The following is a 17,581-nucleotide window of genomic DNA, read 5'->3' on the forward strand; positions in this document are numbered from 1 at the left end:
TGGTTTTGTTTTCTCACTTCTCTCAATCAACAAAAACAGGGCCAAAGGATGACGTTTGGGCAGTGTCAAAAGGCTGCCCTACAATGGATGTCGACAGAAGCAATAAAACACCTTGAAAGCTATTACTAGCCAGTAACTTTCTTGTCATCTAGCACGCTTCAAACTTATTTATGACCCGGTTTGAGGAGCAACTTGTAAAAACTCTTCATTTTTACTACGATCCTTATTAGAATTAACTTTTGTCACGTGCATTTTAAAGTGCATAAAAATAGGCTACAGCAAGTTTCTCCAAAAATGTCTGTGGCGCAAGCTGCAGACGCTCGTGCGTAAGGGATCTAACACATAATATGTCCTGTTATTATCACCCTGATTATCCAGAGTTTAATAGTCTGTTAAACATGCTAGAGTGACCGAGTTATCACTATTCTTCTCCAGAGCTATCCCGAGATGATAGAATGGGGAGGATGGAGGGATGGTGGTGGAGCGATATCAGCTCGGAGGAGAGCCGAGATAAAACGATCGAGGGGGTCTTTTTCTTCTTCTTCTCCGGCGTTTTGTTGTGTGTGATAAGGAGGAGGAGGAGGAGTAAAGGAGGAAGAGGAGGAGAAGGGGGAGAGATGGAGGGAGGGGGGCCAAGAGACCCCGCCGCGTTTTGACCCTCCGAAACCTCCCAGCGCACCGCACACCACCACCATCATCACTCCTCCTCCTCCTCCTCCTCCTTCTTCTTCTTCTTCTCTCCTCTTGAGACTGAAAACACCATCGCTCATTCCCAGCCGTGACATTTTGCAGCCTGTCGCCGTCTGCTGCGCGGACAGCGAGCACAAGGAGCCAAAAAGGAAGGGACTCTTTTTATCCGTCCCCCACAGCAGCGAGCATCCCGACGGCTGCGAGCCGGAGCTAGAGACCAGGCGGAGGCGAGGCGCTGCAGGAAGCCGCTGCTCCTTTTCACCGGGGTTCTGGACTACACAGGACACGGCCCGAGCAGGGATAGCTACAGCGAATATTTACGTCTCGGTGGGACATTTTACACCATTCGCCGGGGCTTTGCATATCGGCTACGCTACTCATCAGCCAATAGCATTTAATAGGCTGCGAGCTTTATTGCCGCTAAGTGTATTATAAACCATTAAGCTCACGTCGGCAGTAGCGTCCACAAGGATATCAACGTCCATAAACCTCCAGTCCCATCATAATGTTGTAATATAAAACGCGATGGACTCGGAGTAAACAGACAGAAGGAGCAGGTCTTCACTGTTTCTTATTCTCAGCCTTGTGTTTTTGTTGAATCCGTACAGGCTGCTTTTGCATGATGTTAACCGTGTTTAACAACCTCAGTGCTAATCAATTATATATAAAAAAAAACAAAAAAACAATCACATATACTTTTATTTCCAGGACGCCAGGGACAGAGGAAGGGAGCAAAGCTCGCTGGACTAGCCGAGCAGCGCATCATCATCTCCGGTGTTGTACTGGCTGTCGAGTCGCATGGAGAAGAGGGTAGGTCTGCTGATTATTAGGCTATTATTATTATTATTATTATTATTATTATTATTTTTATTATTATTATTATTTATGTGAATGCTTTGGACCAGTGCCTGGCGGGATACCAGCTTTTATATCACCAAGGAGAAGATGTAATTAGGAAGACATCATTATGGGAGCATATGGGTGGGAATCCTCTTTGCACTGCTGGGTCTCTGGCCATGCAACACACAAGGCCCACTGGAAAAAGACTAGTGGGTTGTTACTGGCGTGGGCTTAATGTTTAGGGAAACACAGCAGAAAAACCTGCCAGCAGAAGCATCACAGCAACCGAAAAATCCCTTTTTTGCACTGTAAAGAAAAACAGTTCTTCATATGCCACCAAATGTTAATTTGTAAAGCAACTTTTAAGGTCACCACCTTTCATAATCCCTAATTCATAAGGTGATGTGCAGTTCAGTGGAGGTTAGGCTATGTATAACTTGCAATCTAGATGTCAGCAACCTTTCAAAACACTTACAAACTGTTGATTTGCCTCTTACATTTAACCCTCTCCTTAGAATAATATGGATTTATTGCTGTGTAGTGTCAGCCAGGCGTTAGAATGGCACAAAAGGCTAGCTCAGTCATTAAGAGGCAGAGGAGAGGAGATGCAGCACTTCAACTCCGTAAGTAGGTCAGTTTTTTTGCTACAGTGATTCGGAGGCATGGTGGTGGCGGAGGTGGAGGAGAAACAGGCAGTGGCTGACGAGCAGCAGGCGGACTGAGACCTCTGAGTGGAGGAGAGCAATTAGAGATGTACAGTGTGTAGGCAGAAAATCACTGCTGTATGAAAACAGAGCAGGGTAGAGAGTGCTGAGAAGCAGAGGAAAGGTCCAAACACATACTGGCCCAGTCTCAACTCAACCAGCTTAAAATTCAAATAAAGAGATTCCCAATAAAATAGCTTTCTGCTGTTTGTTTAATAATATAAATGTACCTACTTTCTGGGTATGTGACGAAAACTGGATGTTAAAAAGAGAAACATGGATGTTACCCTATGTTTCACGGGCCCTTTCAACATTATAGTGTCCTATTTTGTGCAGTAGCCTAATAACGCTGTATAATAAGGAAACGCTTATGAAATTTGAAGAAAATCAAATGGCGATTGGAGGTCTAATGCGTGTTTGCTGAAAACATGTCGGGAGCCTTAAAGAGTTTTAAAAGTTGTAGTTGTTTTGTGGCACTGTGTTGATCGCACTTTTATAACAGGTCCAACGTGATTTGTTTGCTTTTTTCTGCTTTAAATACAGGAGCGATACTAAACGTCCATATAGGCTACCAGTAGCCAAAAACATTTTTACTTAAGGCAACTTTAACAAATGCGTGATTAACTTTTAAATAGCCTCCTTTGTATCTGCTTTCGGGCCGTGTAGTTATAGTTTGTTCCAACTTTTTTTGTTGTTCTCAGTCTTTTTTTATTTAAGTGCAGAAGAAAACTACGAATCTTCAGCCAAATTCGTCAAGGTTTTTGTTAGATATTTAGATCCTTTCTAGAGGTAAAAAAAAAAAAAAAGTCCTAAAGCAAAGTCACATTTCACTTGTGTTTTCTAAATCGACGCACTGACGAAACTAATGCGTTTGCGTGGTAATTACAGGATTATTTCTTTATGTACAGCAATGGCATTAGTATTAGATAATAAGCATTGTACAAAAAAATAAAAATGTAGATGTTTACAAAGGTAAATGGACCCGTTAATTCAGAGCCTCTGAAATATGAGAGGAAGCTGTGCACCCATTTCATTTTTTATTTATTTTTTCACACAGTTTTCTGTTTCAGTCCAATATAAATCCAGTTCTACAAAGCTAAATGATGTAATTCCTACATCGACTCTGGGCATATGTTTTCCCAGCAGCAGCCTAAACACGCCCGTCAAGCCAGCAATAACTTTTCTGCGTCGGTGGAAATAAACACAATTAAAACGTGTAATGAAAATGCTGTCCTGCCACCTGAAGCCTGTTTACCAGCTCTGTGACTTTAAAAAAAAGGGAAAATTCGCGGAATTTGTCATCTCGACTTGTGCGCTTTGATCCGCTTGACGCGCAGAAACCGGATAGGGGCCGTGCGTAAAGAGAGACGCGCAATCCGATAGCGGTGATTGTGTTAATAGCCAGTCTCCATAAAAACTAGAAGGTGTCCCGGCCAGGGCCTCAGAGCAGGTGCTTTCTGTGATCCCGGTGGCCATATGGGACTCTGAAAAACAACAATTTGATAAGCCATTTAGGACAGTGGTTCCCAAAGAGGGGTCCGACCTCCAGGGGTCCTGTAGAAGTGTTTGCAGGAGGGCACTGCTTGCACATGAAAAGGGATAATTAAATTTCTCTATGATTTCATTCCCAGAGGTTAACACAGAGATAATTTGAAAGAATAATTGATTTTATGTTGGGTTTCACTGTTGCTGCCTCAGCACTTGCAATTTAGTTTTGATGCACTCCATAAATACCAAGAAAAATAATCCCAACCCCCCTAGAAATATAGTTTTAATTACTGCAAATCTGAAAGAATAACATAGGTATCACTGTCCCTGCAGTCACCTCCAGTTGTACTCATCTGTTGTAAAGCACAACTCTCACAAGCTCACTCACTATTCAGGATAGCACAAGCACTCTTGTGCTTGTGGTATGTGCCACAAGCACAAGAGTCCTGCCACCTAGCAGGTGCCGTCTGTCTGTCTGTGATCCCAGTGGCCCTGTGGGACTGCACCTGGAGTCCCCTTAATCCAGCAGAAACAGAAACAGAGGCAGATCTGCTGACCTGAGCAACGTTGCCTCAGAGACATAAGCTGCAGTGAAGCACAAATTAGCTCTGTAACACAGAGGACAGGGGGAAACAAGGGAGTCATGTATATTCATGATGCTATGTGTGCGAGCGCTGTTTGTCTCTGGCTGTATCTGTGCATGTGAATGTGTCTGTGAGTGTGCCATATGTGTGTCTGATTCACTGTGTGTGTGTGTGTGTGTGTGTGTGTGTGTGTGTGTGTGTGTGGAGAGAGCGGGCCCCAGCGAGGCTGTCACAGCGGCCTGTGAGGGACATCTCAGCACAGCTCCTGCCTAGTCTGAGTTTAGGAGGGAGGAGACGACATTAGCAGCTACTGTCTTCCTCCAAGGATCTCATCTCCCTCTTTGCTCTTCACCTCCTTTGCTGAAGTGAAAGGAAAGAGATTGTCAAGGTTTTCTAATGAGGGAAATGGGGCTTAAGCACACACAACTGGATTGTACAGTAGCCTACACAAAACTGCAGTCTTATTGGTCTATCAATGTACACACACACACACACACACACGCACGCACACACAGGGAGTAGTATTCAGCCACAGTATATCATTGTAAATATTAGAATAATTTGAGTAAAGAAGAGGCTTTTCGGACTTGTTTTTGTTGATGACGTTTGTTTTGTTTTGCTTGTAATGATTGAAGCATTTTTCCACTATAACGTAACTGTCACTAAAATCTATAAATACTAATGCATGAACACACAGGAGAGCTGAATCGATTGGTCAATTAACCGACCAGCAGATCCACAGAAAATGAATCAGCAACAATTTTAACCAAAAAAGATTCTGAATGTTTCTTAGTTTTTCTATGATCATAAATGGAATATATTTGGCTTTTGGACTGTTTATCTGATAAAACAAGCTAATTAAATATGTTATGTTTTCTGACATATTAAGAAAATTAATCAGTCCTAATGATAAAAATAAATGCCAGTTTCAGCCTTTGTACACACACACACACACACACACACACACACACACACACACACACACACAAACACACATGCAACATTCATTTCTAATAGCCTATTTGTAGCACAAAATGTGTCCCACAGCTCAGACGCAACACTGCAGATCTCCTAACTGAGAGTCCAATAAGCTGTGTGGCTGAAGCCCTCTGACAGCTCAGCCACATAATAAAATCACAATAAGATTTGATGTCAGACAGGCACAGATGTCGAATGTGTCTCATGTTTACTGTCTCTCCATCTAATTGTGTTTCAGTATGAAGAGCTGGTGCACTACTCAGGGTCGGAGGGCATGTCGGTGGGGGGGTACGGCGACGACGTCAGGCCGTTTCCTCCCCCACAGTACGGACCCACTATCCCCGACTCCCTCAAACACCACAAAGACCAGATCTATGGGTAAGTGAAAACACACTGAAAGGGTTAAAGTTCTCAGACGAAATCACAGACGGCGCTCAAAAACAAGTCCACAGCTGGTTAAATATACACTCGTCAGTCACAAGGTAGCCACACCTTAAAGCAAACCTGTTTCATCATTTATTTTACTCTAAATGGGACCATAATTTACTAAATGAACATCATGCTGTTTTAAAGAAGACTTGAAACTTGAGACTATAAACTCATTGGGAAAGTAACTGAGGTTACAAATCAAGTGAGGAGTAGGGTCATTTAGTCATTAACACCAATGCAATCAGACTTTTATTTTTTAAACCAGTGGAGTCGCCACCTGCTGGCTGTTAGAAAGAATGCACGTTTAAGTTACTTCCTCATTGGCTTCATTTTCAGACACAGAGGTTGCCCCTGGGGTGGAAACAGTGATTTATGTAGCCCATTAGTGACTAGAAAATAGTATGTTTTAATTGCATTTGTACGCTTTGAGCAGATTAACATACTGTATATTTTTGTATACTGACTATAAAAATAAATGTGAATGTTTACAGCTGTCTGCTTTATAAATACTGTGTTGTAGTTTCTTCCAATACCTTCTGTAAATGTATCGTGTGTACACTATGTCAACTGTTACTGTGTTTATGTATAGTATGTTAACTGTGTGTGTCTCTGTGTATGTGTATGTGTGTGTGTGTGTGTGTGTGTGTGTGTGTGCATGCAGTCACCCACTGTTTCCACTGCTGGCCTTAGTGTTTGAAAAGTGCGAGCTCGCCACCTGCTCCCCTCGAAACTCCGTTTCCCCTTCAGCCAACTCCCACCTCCCCGGCATGACCAATCTCAGCGACGTCTGCTCCTCTGAATCCTTCAACGACGACATCGCCGCGTTTGCAAAGCAGGTGAGCGACAGCTGTGAGGGCCAATTTTACAGAACAGACAGTTAAATGTTTAGTAATATTTGTGTTTATATTGTGTTGCAGATCCGTTCGGAGAAGCCCATATTTTCTTCCAATCCCGAGTTGGACAACTTGGTATGATACATGCTGAAATCACGCTAAAATATGAACAAACTTTTTCACACATGCATTGTGGGATATGTGTTGATAAGTAATCCACATTCTCCTCTCCACAGATGATCCAGGCCATACAGGTTCTTCGCTTTCATTTACTGGAGTTAGAGAAGGTTAGTGCGAGAGAAGCATGTCTTTATTGTACCACTTTTTGGTCAATCTCAACTTTTTTTGTGTGGACACTGTGCGTTAAGGTGCTTGTGGGAAGGTCTGACATCCAGCACTTGTGTGTCAGTGCTAAGCAGCACTATAATCACATGCTGTTTGCCATAAAATTAATGAATAAACAAAGTTTGTTTAATCATAGTTTTAAACAGGAGGAATTATTACAGCAAGCAAAAACTGCTTAAATGTACGTATGAGCATGTGTATGTTGTTTTAATAAGAGAGACTTGAAAAAATGTGAACCTGTCCCTTTAATGTTGACAGCACTACTATGACCTTTTTAGGCACTGATTAGGAAGTGATGTTAACATGTTAACGTGCACTGATGAATATAAATCTGTTTCCGAAGGTGCATGACCTGTGTGATAACTTCTGCCATCGCTACATCACCTGTCTGAAGGGAAAAATGCCCACAGACCTCATCCTGGATGACCGGGAGGGCGGCTCCAAGTCTGACATGGAGGACTTCACTGGATCCTGCTCCAGTCTGTCGGAGCAGGTGAGACGAGCTGAATGTCGAACAAGAAGCTGCATCCACTGGATGTCTGAATAATGACTCCTTGTTCTCTCACTTGTTGGGAATTCCCCATCTTCCACCACTACACCAACCTCCTCTCAATCTCTCTGTCCCTGCAGAATGCATCATGGTTACGGGAGCCAGATGAATGCGCCACTACTCCTCTGGGAACACCAGGCACCTGTGGCCTGCCTTCACTCAGCACAGCAGACAACTGTAGCGACACAGGTAAACACACACAGTAAAAATACTGCTTGTGTGAAAAAAACACTGCACTGCACAGCAAGGATGCATGAAGGGAAAGAAATTTGTACCTGCAACATTCACACACAGTCTACTTATTGATGTATATGCATATATAATATGCATCTGGCATAACTTCATCTCATCAGCTAATCATTGTTGTTAATACCTGATATTGTGGATATGATACACTTTGGTTGTTTACATATTTGTAGCAGAATTTACCAGTGTTACAGTAATTGTTCTTAAATAGTATTAACTGTAATGCAACATTTTAATCAGTTTACACATAGGAAAGCATTCATGTTATTATTATTACAATTACAGTGAGTTTTGCATGCAAAAAAAATACAACATGCCTGTCAAAACATACAGTTACACCTTAATAGACACTCACACAGAGTTATGATATACGTGCGTCCCTGCAGGCGATGGTCTGGACGGAGGAATGGCCTCCCCCAGTACAGGAGAAGAGGACGAGTCCGACAGAGACCGGAGGAACAACAAGAAGAGAGGGATCTTTCCCAAAGTGGCCACAAACATCATGAGAGCATGGCTCTTCCAGCACCTGTCGGTGAGAGCGCTTTGTCACGTTCTCTGTCAAGTAAAATTATTACACTTGAACATATTGAATGTGGACCATATTAAAACCATCCCGCAGAGCTGTAACACAGAGCCTGTGTATAGCGCTGTATGGGAGAATAATGAAAGAGAGGATTTAGTGTGAGGCAAAACATCACTGACAAGAATAGATAGAGAGGGGAACTGAGTGTATAATGGAGGTCAATTAAATTAAATGAAAATATGGAGGATTAAGTGATTATGTGAATATGCTCGCTATTGAATAACTGTGGAAGTGATAGAAATGGAGTGAGTAATTGTTGGTGAGGTAATTAGTTACTAAATGAGGCGGGTCAAATGTTGCCTCACTCCAATTATTACGTGTGTGTTTGTGTGAGAGAGAGAGAAATACAGAGAGGGAGTGAGAGGTTGAGAATGTGAGTGCAGATGGAAGGTCATCAGTATTCACTCATTTCAATCACGTAGGCTATTTCATTGTAGATTATTATGTCACTAGTAGCCTCAAGATTATCCCCTCGTTGATCCACACACATTTGCCCACATCAAAACAAGCCACCAAAGCCTCACTTGTGAGTCTGGAGTGTTTGGATTTCTTTAATCCTAGCTCTTTGTGTCCTCTCCCAGCACCCGTACCCGTCTGAGGAGCAGAAGAAGCAGCTGGCGCAGGACACAGGACTGACCATCTTACAGGTCAACAACTGGTCAGTGCACTCTCAAATCAATACACTAATTCTAGCCCTGTGGCTTATCAATAATCAGTTAAACTGTCATGTTTAAATGCAAAGCGTCAACTTTCAATTTAACAACATGGCCGTTGCCACGTCAATAATATATTGGCATGATAGTCTGCTGTAGAAATGAACCGTATCAGTATTTCACACCTCACTTAAGTCGCATTTTTTTGTCTTTGTAACTCTTTATTGTGCAAATAAGTGTCAGTTAACTGAAAGGTGGCACTTTCACTAGACCTTTAGAGGAGACTATAATCTATTTTATTAGAGAGAAGCTTGTAACAGTGGAAGAAATGTCCTACGAAGCACTTTTTTTCTGAAGCCGCAGCACAGTAAAAATCCATTTACTCTATGTTCATAAAACAGAATTGCAAATCAATATCCAATAATCAGATGGTTTATTGCTCCCAAATTCCCTCTTCACTTCCCAGGCACACATACATCTGCACGGGGAAAACCGGACGCGCACACACACACACACACACAAGCATACACACCCAAACACATGCATACACACACACACACACCTGTTCTGATCAATTAGTTTCATTAGGTTAATTTTCTGTACCTCAGATATTGATACAGAAACACTTACAAAACCAAATTATGAAATGTGTGTTACATGTTAAACAATAGATTTTGTTATCTGATTATGTGCATGTTTTCATCTGTACCCCTGCACACACACACACACACACAAACACACACAGTGACCCGATCAATGCAGATCAATCAATTATCACAGGGCGATCGATACTTGCTCTGCCCTAATGTTGATTTACTCTGCCCTCTGAAAGGGTTAAGTGGTTGTAAAATGGAAAAGGTTAATAGTCTCCTGGTCAGCCTTTTTCTCCATTAACGGCAGCCTTGTCCATCGCTCTCTCTCTCTCTCTGTTCTTTCTTTATGTCTCTCTTCCCTGTGCAGGTTCATCAACGCCAGGAGGAGAATAGTTCAGCCGATGATTGACCAGTCAAATCGCTCAGGTCGGTGTTTATAAGTCAGTCAGCCGGTCGGTCGCTCTGTAAACATCTCTGTGTATATATGAGCTTGTGTGTGTTGTATATTTGTGTCTGATGGCGTGTTGTCTCACAGGTCAGGGTGGTCCCTACAGCCCAGAGGGAGCAGCTCTTGGGGGCTACGGGCTTGATGGACAGGCCCACCTCGGCCTTCGAACAGCAGGTACAGTAGCCTGAAGTGAAATACTGTTTACTTTCACATACTGACAGTACACCATATACTACTACAGGATAAGGCTGGTGATATATATTATTATTTTTACTGTCAAATCCCATGAATGAACAAAACCAACACTGAATTGATGCTAGTAACAAGTGTGTGTGTGTGTGTGTGTTTATCCAAAGCCTGATATATTTTCTTCCTCTGTGACATAAAGCTCCATTGTTGTCCAAAGACTATTATGAAAACACCAATGAGCCACACTGTCACATGGGGTCATCACATGTTCCCTCATTAACACACACACACTGTAGTTTATTTTGACTCAGTCCTACACACACTGTCCTGCTGCCCCAAAATACTCACTAGAGCACCAAATGTGGATTAATCTGCAGCTGAAAATAGTCCCCAACAAGAGTAACTTTAAGTTTGACCTCTTCATTTGTCATAAATGGGCCTGAGAGCCACAGATGGGTTTCAGAAGTGGAAAATATTAAGAAAAGTCACACTGCTCATTTTAGTCTTTCATAGCATTTGTTGACAATAAGAAAAATATACAAAATCACCAGCCGTAACCTTTAAGTTGACTCATGGAAAGGTCAAAAGGAAATCGTAAAACGTAGGCACTGCTGTGTACCTTGATAAGGGAAAGAGTTGAACTGAGAAATCTTAAATAATAATTAGATATACTGTAGATATTTATCTCTGTTTAATCCTCATGTGCCTTTTCATTAAATACTATGAAAATAAATATTTAGAAGCATAAATAAAGTGACTCACCTACTGTTTAATGATGTGTTAGAGGTGTTTTCGTTACGGACTTCTACACACCCCTAAACAACTCCACTACTTATATCTGCTTTTTAACATCATTTAAATGATTGATTTTTATCACCTGTTCAATTCCTTGTGCTGGAGAAGGCATCGTTGTGTGGGAAGTTGTGGACTGAAGCTATAAAAAGAGAATATGTGATTTTAGTGTGAAGTAAAGGTCAGCAGATCACCAAAAATCACAACAAAACCTCTGAACCTCTCACACTGACAGACACATCTTTTAATACATTAGACACTAGACAATAAGTACATCCAAGGTATTAATGTTTTCTGATGCTGTTGGAAGAAAAACTAGCTACAATCTCACGCTGTGCAGCCATTTATTTCGAAATCTGAAAGCTTCCAAAAAGAATTGAATTTTAGGAAAATATGCATAAAATAAGTTAGAGCTGGAACAAATTAATGCAGAATATATGTGAGATATCATCAGACAGTGAATAAGGGGATTTTAACAAAAAGGGGAAATAAAGACTGTATGTTATGGGGTTAACATAGTGGGAAGGCATGCTTACATTTTAAGATCAGTTGAGAAACACAAAATGCAGATGTTTCATCTCTGTGCTAAATAGATAAATGAATAACAGATTATGGCTTTAATGACCAGTTTCAGTTATGGAGAACCATGAAATTATGTTCTCCCCAGTGCAGATCAAAACATGATTTAGTCAAGTAAAGTTACTGATTAAAAAAAAAAAATTGCCCACTATTACTTTCCCACTTGACAGTTGTTTTATTATACTGTGAATGAGGATGGTGTACTTTGCCAAAGGCAGATTTTTATTTAGGAACCAAATTTTATATCCCACTTTATCTCCACTGAGAATGTAAACCTGTCCTCTGTGTCTCCCCACCAGGTCTCCAGGGGATGTCTTCTCTGCAGGGCGACTACCCCGGCGCTCTACTGTCCCAACCAGGCTACCCTCCCCACCCGGGACCGTCCCTCCACCCATACCCAGGCCCACATCCCCACACCGCCATGCTGCTCCACCCGCCGCCACACGCACACCCCGCAGAGCCACTCCTCGCCCAGGGACTGGACATACATGCACACTAGCTGTGGGGGCAGTTAGGGAGTGTGTGTGTGTGAGTGTTGGCAAATGACTGTATGAATCTGTGTATGTGAGTGTGTGCGATGATCCATATGTGTGTGTGTGTGTGCGCGCGCTGCTGTGTATGTGTAATGACACATACAGAACACTATTTAAAGAAAAAAGACACATTTCTCCGAAAGTTTACATTCCCCACTGAGAGACACTGACCTCTATGTAGCTGTTCCACTCGCTAACACACACACAGACACACAAGTAGACATAAACATAACACACACACACACCGTCGTCTGGACCCACAGATTTAAGCCATACCTCTTTCAGAGTAGAAGTGCTTCCTCCTCTCCAAATGTCTCCACTGTGTCCTGTGGGTGAGACACATGCTTTAAACTACACTTCCCATCATGCCTGCCGAATCACAGGAAGACGGTCGTCCGATCGGAGAGACAGATGCATATTTATCCCCAGACTTTGCAACTGCACACGGACGTTACTGGATGGGACCTGATCCTGTGAATACGCCTTCGTCACTACTCCCTGTCTTCCTTCACACGTTACACACACAAACACACACTTTATTTAAAGCTGATTTTTCCGGGTTTTTTCTTATACTATTTTTGTATTTATGTGTGCCACGCCAGACGGATGCGGCTTCACGTGAGCTTGTTGAAATATTAGTGCTCTTCCTCAGCATGAAGCTAAACACTATGAATGACTTCCAGTCTGCCTCGCTCTCGTACCACTGACCTCCTTAAGATGCCAACCGGTGTCCGTTACCTTAGGATCGTTCCTAAACTCGCGCAAACACACAGAATACACACATAGCAACATGCACTACACTGAAAACCATTTCTACACACACACACACACACACACACACACACACACACACACACAATCGTCTATAAGCATTTCTAGTTCATTTTGTCTGTCACAGCGGTGTGTGAGGGGAGCTGCAGCCAAAGGACTCTTAAAACATTCGGCTCCCTCTCCACTCTGCACGAACTGCTGAAACATTTCTGAATGATGATGGGAAATACAGTTAAAGTATTAAAATGTTTTTTTTGTAAGACTTGTCACTCGTCATCTGTTTGTGTTTGTTGTCTGAGTCATTGCTCTGGCGCAGGTGGTGATGGATTTGAAGTATCCGACAACAGTTATTTGTATAGAGGAACTGTGTAGTCAAGGTAAAGAAACTGAAAATGCAGGTCAGAGTATCCCATTTTTATCCTACACGTTTTAAAACAGGTTTTTAGTAACTAAATTGATAGAGGTCAGTATGCATAGATTTACTTGATTTTGGATTGAGTGTGCAGTTTTTATCAACAGCTTTTGTTAACTGCACAAAACAAAATGGCAGATTTTGGTGAGATAGGAAGAATCCATCCATCCATCCATCCATCGTCAACCGCTTATCCTGCATACAGGGTCGCGGGGGGGCTGGAGCCAATCCCAGCTGACATCGGGCGCAAGGCGGGGTACACCCTGGACAGGTTTTTAAACTATTTTGATTAGAAACTAGCTCAATTTGTACCACTTCCTGTTAGTACAAAAAGGTAAACTACATTAATTTATTATACACAAACTGCAAGTTAAAGGGAAATTCAGCCATTCCAGAGGAAAAATTGTTGATATTTGAACTCAATAGCCAAACAAAGACACTTTCAGAAGCTCTGAAACACATTATTGAAGCAATCCTTATATTATACCTGTATTTATCATAACATTATCGCCAGGACGCAGAAGAGGGAGAGCGTCCAGCTGGAATTGTGTTTGTTTGTTTCCCACTTATAGAGCCAGGGCTGTGTACAAACACCAGATTTGTCTTTCAGTACACACACAGAACGGACAGATGGCGGACCGTGAATAGACATTCTCTGAATCTGATAAAGAAAAGTGAATTGGATTAGAATCGCTGACTGCACCTTTAATTAGTTGGTTAGTTGGTTACTTAGGTCATTTTAGGTCATTCTTTTACATGTAACATTACAATGCAAACAAAGAACTTTGTCTTTTGTCCCAAGCTGAACAAATAAAATCTGCCACAAAGAAGTTCCCTTCATATCAAAACTAAAAGTTTTTTTTATAATCATAAAACCGGAAGAAGTAATCAAAAATTACATTTTACTAAAAACAATACTCTTGAGCTATATATAGCTATATATAGCTATATATAGCTATATATAGCTCAAGAGCTATAACCTTTGTTTAAACGGGTAGTAGATTCTAAATAATAATGGACCTAGTGCAGAATCTTTTGGTACCCACCTGGTTATAAAATGGGAGGCTGGTGTGAAACCATCAGTACAGATCATTATCTTTATTATCTTTATCGACTTTATTTTATCCCTTTTATGACTTTATTTTATCCCTTTTATTTTATTGTATTTTACTAATTTTATATTTATCTTAAATGTGTATTTTAGTCTGTTCAATGTTTTTCATGCTTTTAGCTTGTTTTTGTATTATTGTCTCGTGGGTATTATTGTCTTTACACTTGTTAAAGCACTTTGTAACTTGTTTTTGAAAAGTGCTCTACAAATAAAGATTATTATTATTATTATTATTATTATCAATAATTAGCAATTAAACATATGAAACATATGAAATAAACGTCTACTTCAGTCTCACCTACATCCCATTACAACAAAGTCTATGCTTTTCATGGAGACCATTACTGCTGCCTGTTTCAATAGTTAAAGGTAAAGTACTTGAGCGTAATTGTGCACATTTACTGTTGGTTACACATAAGGCTTTAAAAGCTTTTTCATGAGACAATTATGTTTATAATAATTTGGAGGTTTCCATCCTGTATCGCCACTGATGCCCAAATCAGTGTAAGGTATGAACCGCCAGATTGAATTGTTCTGCAATATTATACTATGCAGTTTATACTGTATACGGTATGTGGAGTGACTCTGATGGAGACCTAAGGCTGCGGTCACAGTGATCTGGAAGACAGGCTCACAGTGAAGAAAGATCTTCAATGCTTTAATACTTCACAGCACAGACCAGAGCGCCATGTGGTTAATGTAAATATTTTCCTGTCCGCACATCATTCCTCCCTACTTGCTTATCACCTGATGTAAGGATAATATCATGTGTCATACACATACCAAAACTTAAACAACCTCTACGTTATCCCTCCAAACTTTTCCCATCACAGCTCCTGATGTACATGGCCTTACCCATAACCTTCACCTCTTCTCTGATCTACATCCTTTTAGCCGTCAAACGTCCATTTCACCTTTTGCCACCCTACATCCACCAGCAACACCCCAAACACACAACAAATAGTGAATACCCTCCTCACCCTGCCCCCATTCGCCCTGGAGCAGGAAGGGGTCAGGGGCCAGAGTTTAAACAGAGGTCAACAGGAAATGGCTGTTCTCCCTGGCACTCAGGTCCTGACCTCAGCACCCCTCTACTTTTCATTTCTCTTTGTCCGTCCACACACTCACTCCAAAGACGTGTTGGTCAGGGTGGGCCCCTCACTTTTACTCTTTCACCTCTCCACTGCCATTTTTTTCACAACATGTAACATGTCTTGTAAAACAGTGCAACAATTTCAATGTAAACCTGAGTCACATGGAACACTCTACATGTATACGGTCCATAATGTTATATTAAGGATGTTGCTTTAGACCAGTCTGATCTGAAACATCAGTCACTTAAAATCTTTCCTCCAACTTTTTTCTGAAGCAACATAATATAAAGAAAAGTTCATATCTCTCTATTTCACTTTACTTACATAGAGCTCAATCGATAAATATGCATTTATGTTAAAATAAGACTAAGGGTATCAGTTACAGCAATCCATCTAATGGTGGTCAAGACACTCAATATCACAAATGTCAACCTTATGTTTGTGCTAGATGAAAAGTGAAAAGCCGAAATGGATCACCAGAGTTATTAGGAGTCATCCACAGGGCTACATCAGCATTTCATATTTGTTAAGCTATTTCAGTCGATACCAAAGTGGTGGACCGAACGACAGACAGACACTTCATTATTTGTGTTTATCCTTAATGTATCAGTAAAATGTTCACTGACAACATTTATCTTTCACTGACAACATTTATCTTTTTGGTTATGTTTCCGGAAAGATCGTGGTCTTGGTTCAGTACAGAGAAGGTTTAACATTTAACCAAAACAATGTACTTTCCCCAACTGGATCAGTCAGGCTCTGCTTTCTCACAGATTCTTTATAAATACAACTGAACCTGTTTATCTAGATTCATAATGTCTGAACTCACCACTCTTGAAAGATTTTCTTTTTATCTCGAGCTATTTGAAAACAAGAACCCTAAAATGTATAATCCTGCAACTTCCTGACCCAGGCAGGGATCTAAGCAGAAAAATCAACAACACATACTTTATTCTTAGATCAGTGAACAGCCCTACTAACATAGTCACTAAAACACAGCATAATTCATAGCCATAGCCTCAGCTTATGATTGGTTCAGATAGATTGCCAGCCTTTTCTCTCACCAACACAAGACTCCATTAGACGGTGGGAATTACGCCTCATAAAATCTGCCTTTATGTCGACAAATGAAGAGGTGCAGTGGAAAGGGAGGGACAAGCGCTTGAATGTCTTTGTGTTTCAGTATTTGTGATTTGTAGAGAATACAGCGTAGGGAAGTGGAGCTTGTTGTTTAGCCTCCCAAATCAGAGGTGTATGGATTTGGCTTGCGAATAGCACATTTTTGTGGGAAATGTATTTTAAAAAATTCGCAAATGTTGAAACATTTTGGTTAAAATGACAGTGTGTGATTGTCATTTAAAATGAGCTCCATTGCAGTACTTGTACAGTGTTGGCCTCGTGCAGGATGTCTTCATATATATTGCGCTCACTGAATTGCTACACTCCTTATAATGTCTCCATCATTTCAAGAGTCCCACTGGTTTGAATTTGACCATTTGGGCAATTGAAGCAAAATGAATACACATGTGTAATGTGGAAATGTGCACGCCTGCGTATGTCAGGGCATGAATATGTGTGTGCATAAATATGTACAATGCCATTTTAACATAAAGTGTGTGCCTGTGTGTGGGAGGGGTGGGTTCCTCTGCTGGTCATTAATCATTCAATTACACACCTGTCAGAGTTCAGACAAGTGGGAGAGAGGGAGGGGGAGGGACTGGGTGGAGGAGGAGAGTAAAAGAGAGGGAGGGGGAGAGAAAGAGAAAGGAATGGAGGAATGCAGGCGAAAGGAGGAAGAGCAGGGAGGAACTGAATGAAAAAGGACCAGGACTGTTAAAAAGAGAAAGAGAATGGGTGAAAGTTTTATTGTGCTGCAGTGTGTGAACGAGCCGTGACAGAGGCAAGCTGTTGGATGGCGACAGCCTCTGAAAGGCCACAGTAAAGACACTAACATGTATTATAGAGGACAACTGACAGATGAGGACAAGGCAGGCCAGCACAGTAAAGACACAATCAATCTCCACACTTTCTCCAAACTAATTTAAGAGGATTTCTGAGCTGTAAGTGAAGCAGCGGAAGTCATCTTTAGGGTATTTAAAGCACAATGATCATTAATAAAATTGGGCATAGAATGCG

General features: G+C 41.3%; 1 protein-coding gene across 1 annotated transcript; it reads left to right on the forward strand.

Moving 5' to 3' along the window:
• Positions 1-812: 812 nt before the first annotated feature.
• Positions 813-13,088, forward strand: meis3 (myeloid ecotropic viral integration site 3). Its single transcript, XM_046073948.1, has 13 exons — positions 813-1,017; positions 1,399-1,500; positions 5,523-5,662; positions 6,375-6,549; positions 6,631-6,681; positions 6,783-6,833; positions 7,235-7,384; positions 7,522-7,630; positions 8,074-8,219; positions 8,852-8,928; positions 9,884-9,942; positions 10,052-10,138; positions 11,824-13,088. Exons 2-13 carry the CDS (start codon positions 1,489-1,491, stop codon positions 12,021-12,023), a joined length of 1,257 nt encoding a protein of 418 aa, XP_045929904.1. The 5' UTR covers positions 813-1,017; positions 1,399-1,488; the 3' UTR covers positions 12,024-13,088.
• Positions 13,089-17,581: the final 4,493 nt, after the last annotated feature.

Source organism: Micropterus dolomieu, linkage group LG17, assembly GCF_021292245.1.
Source record: "Micropterus dolomieu isolate WLL.071019.BEF.003 ecotype Adirondacks linkage group LG17, ASM2129224v1, whole genome shotgun sequence".
Lineage (NCBI taxonomy): Eukaryota > Metazoa > Chordata > Actinopteri > Centrarchiformes > Centrarchidae > Micropterus > Micropterus dolomieu.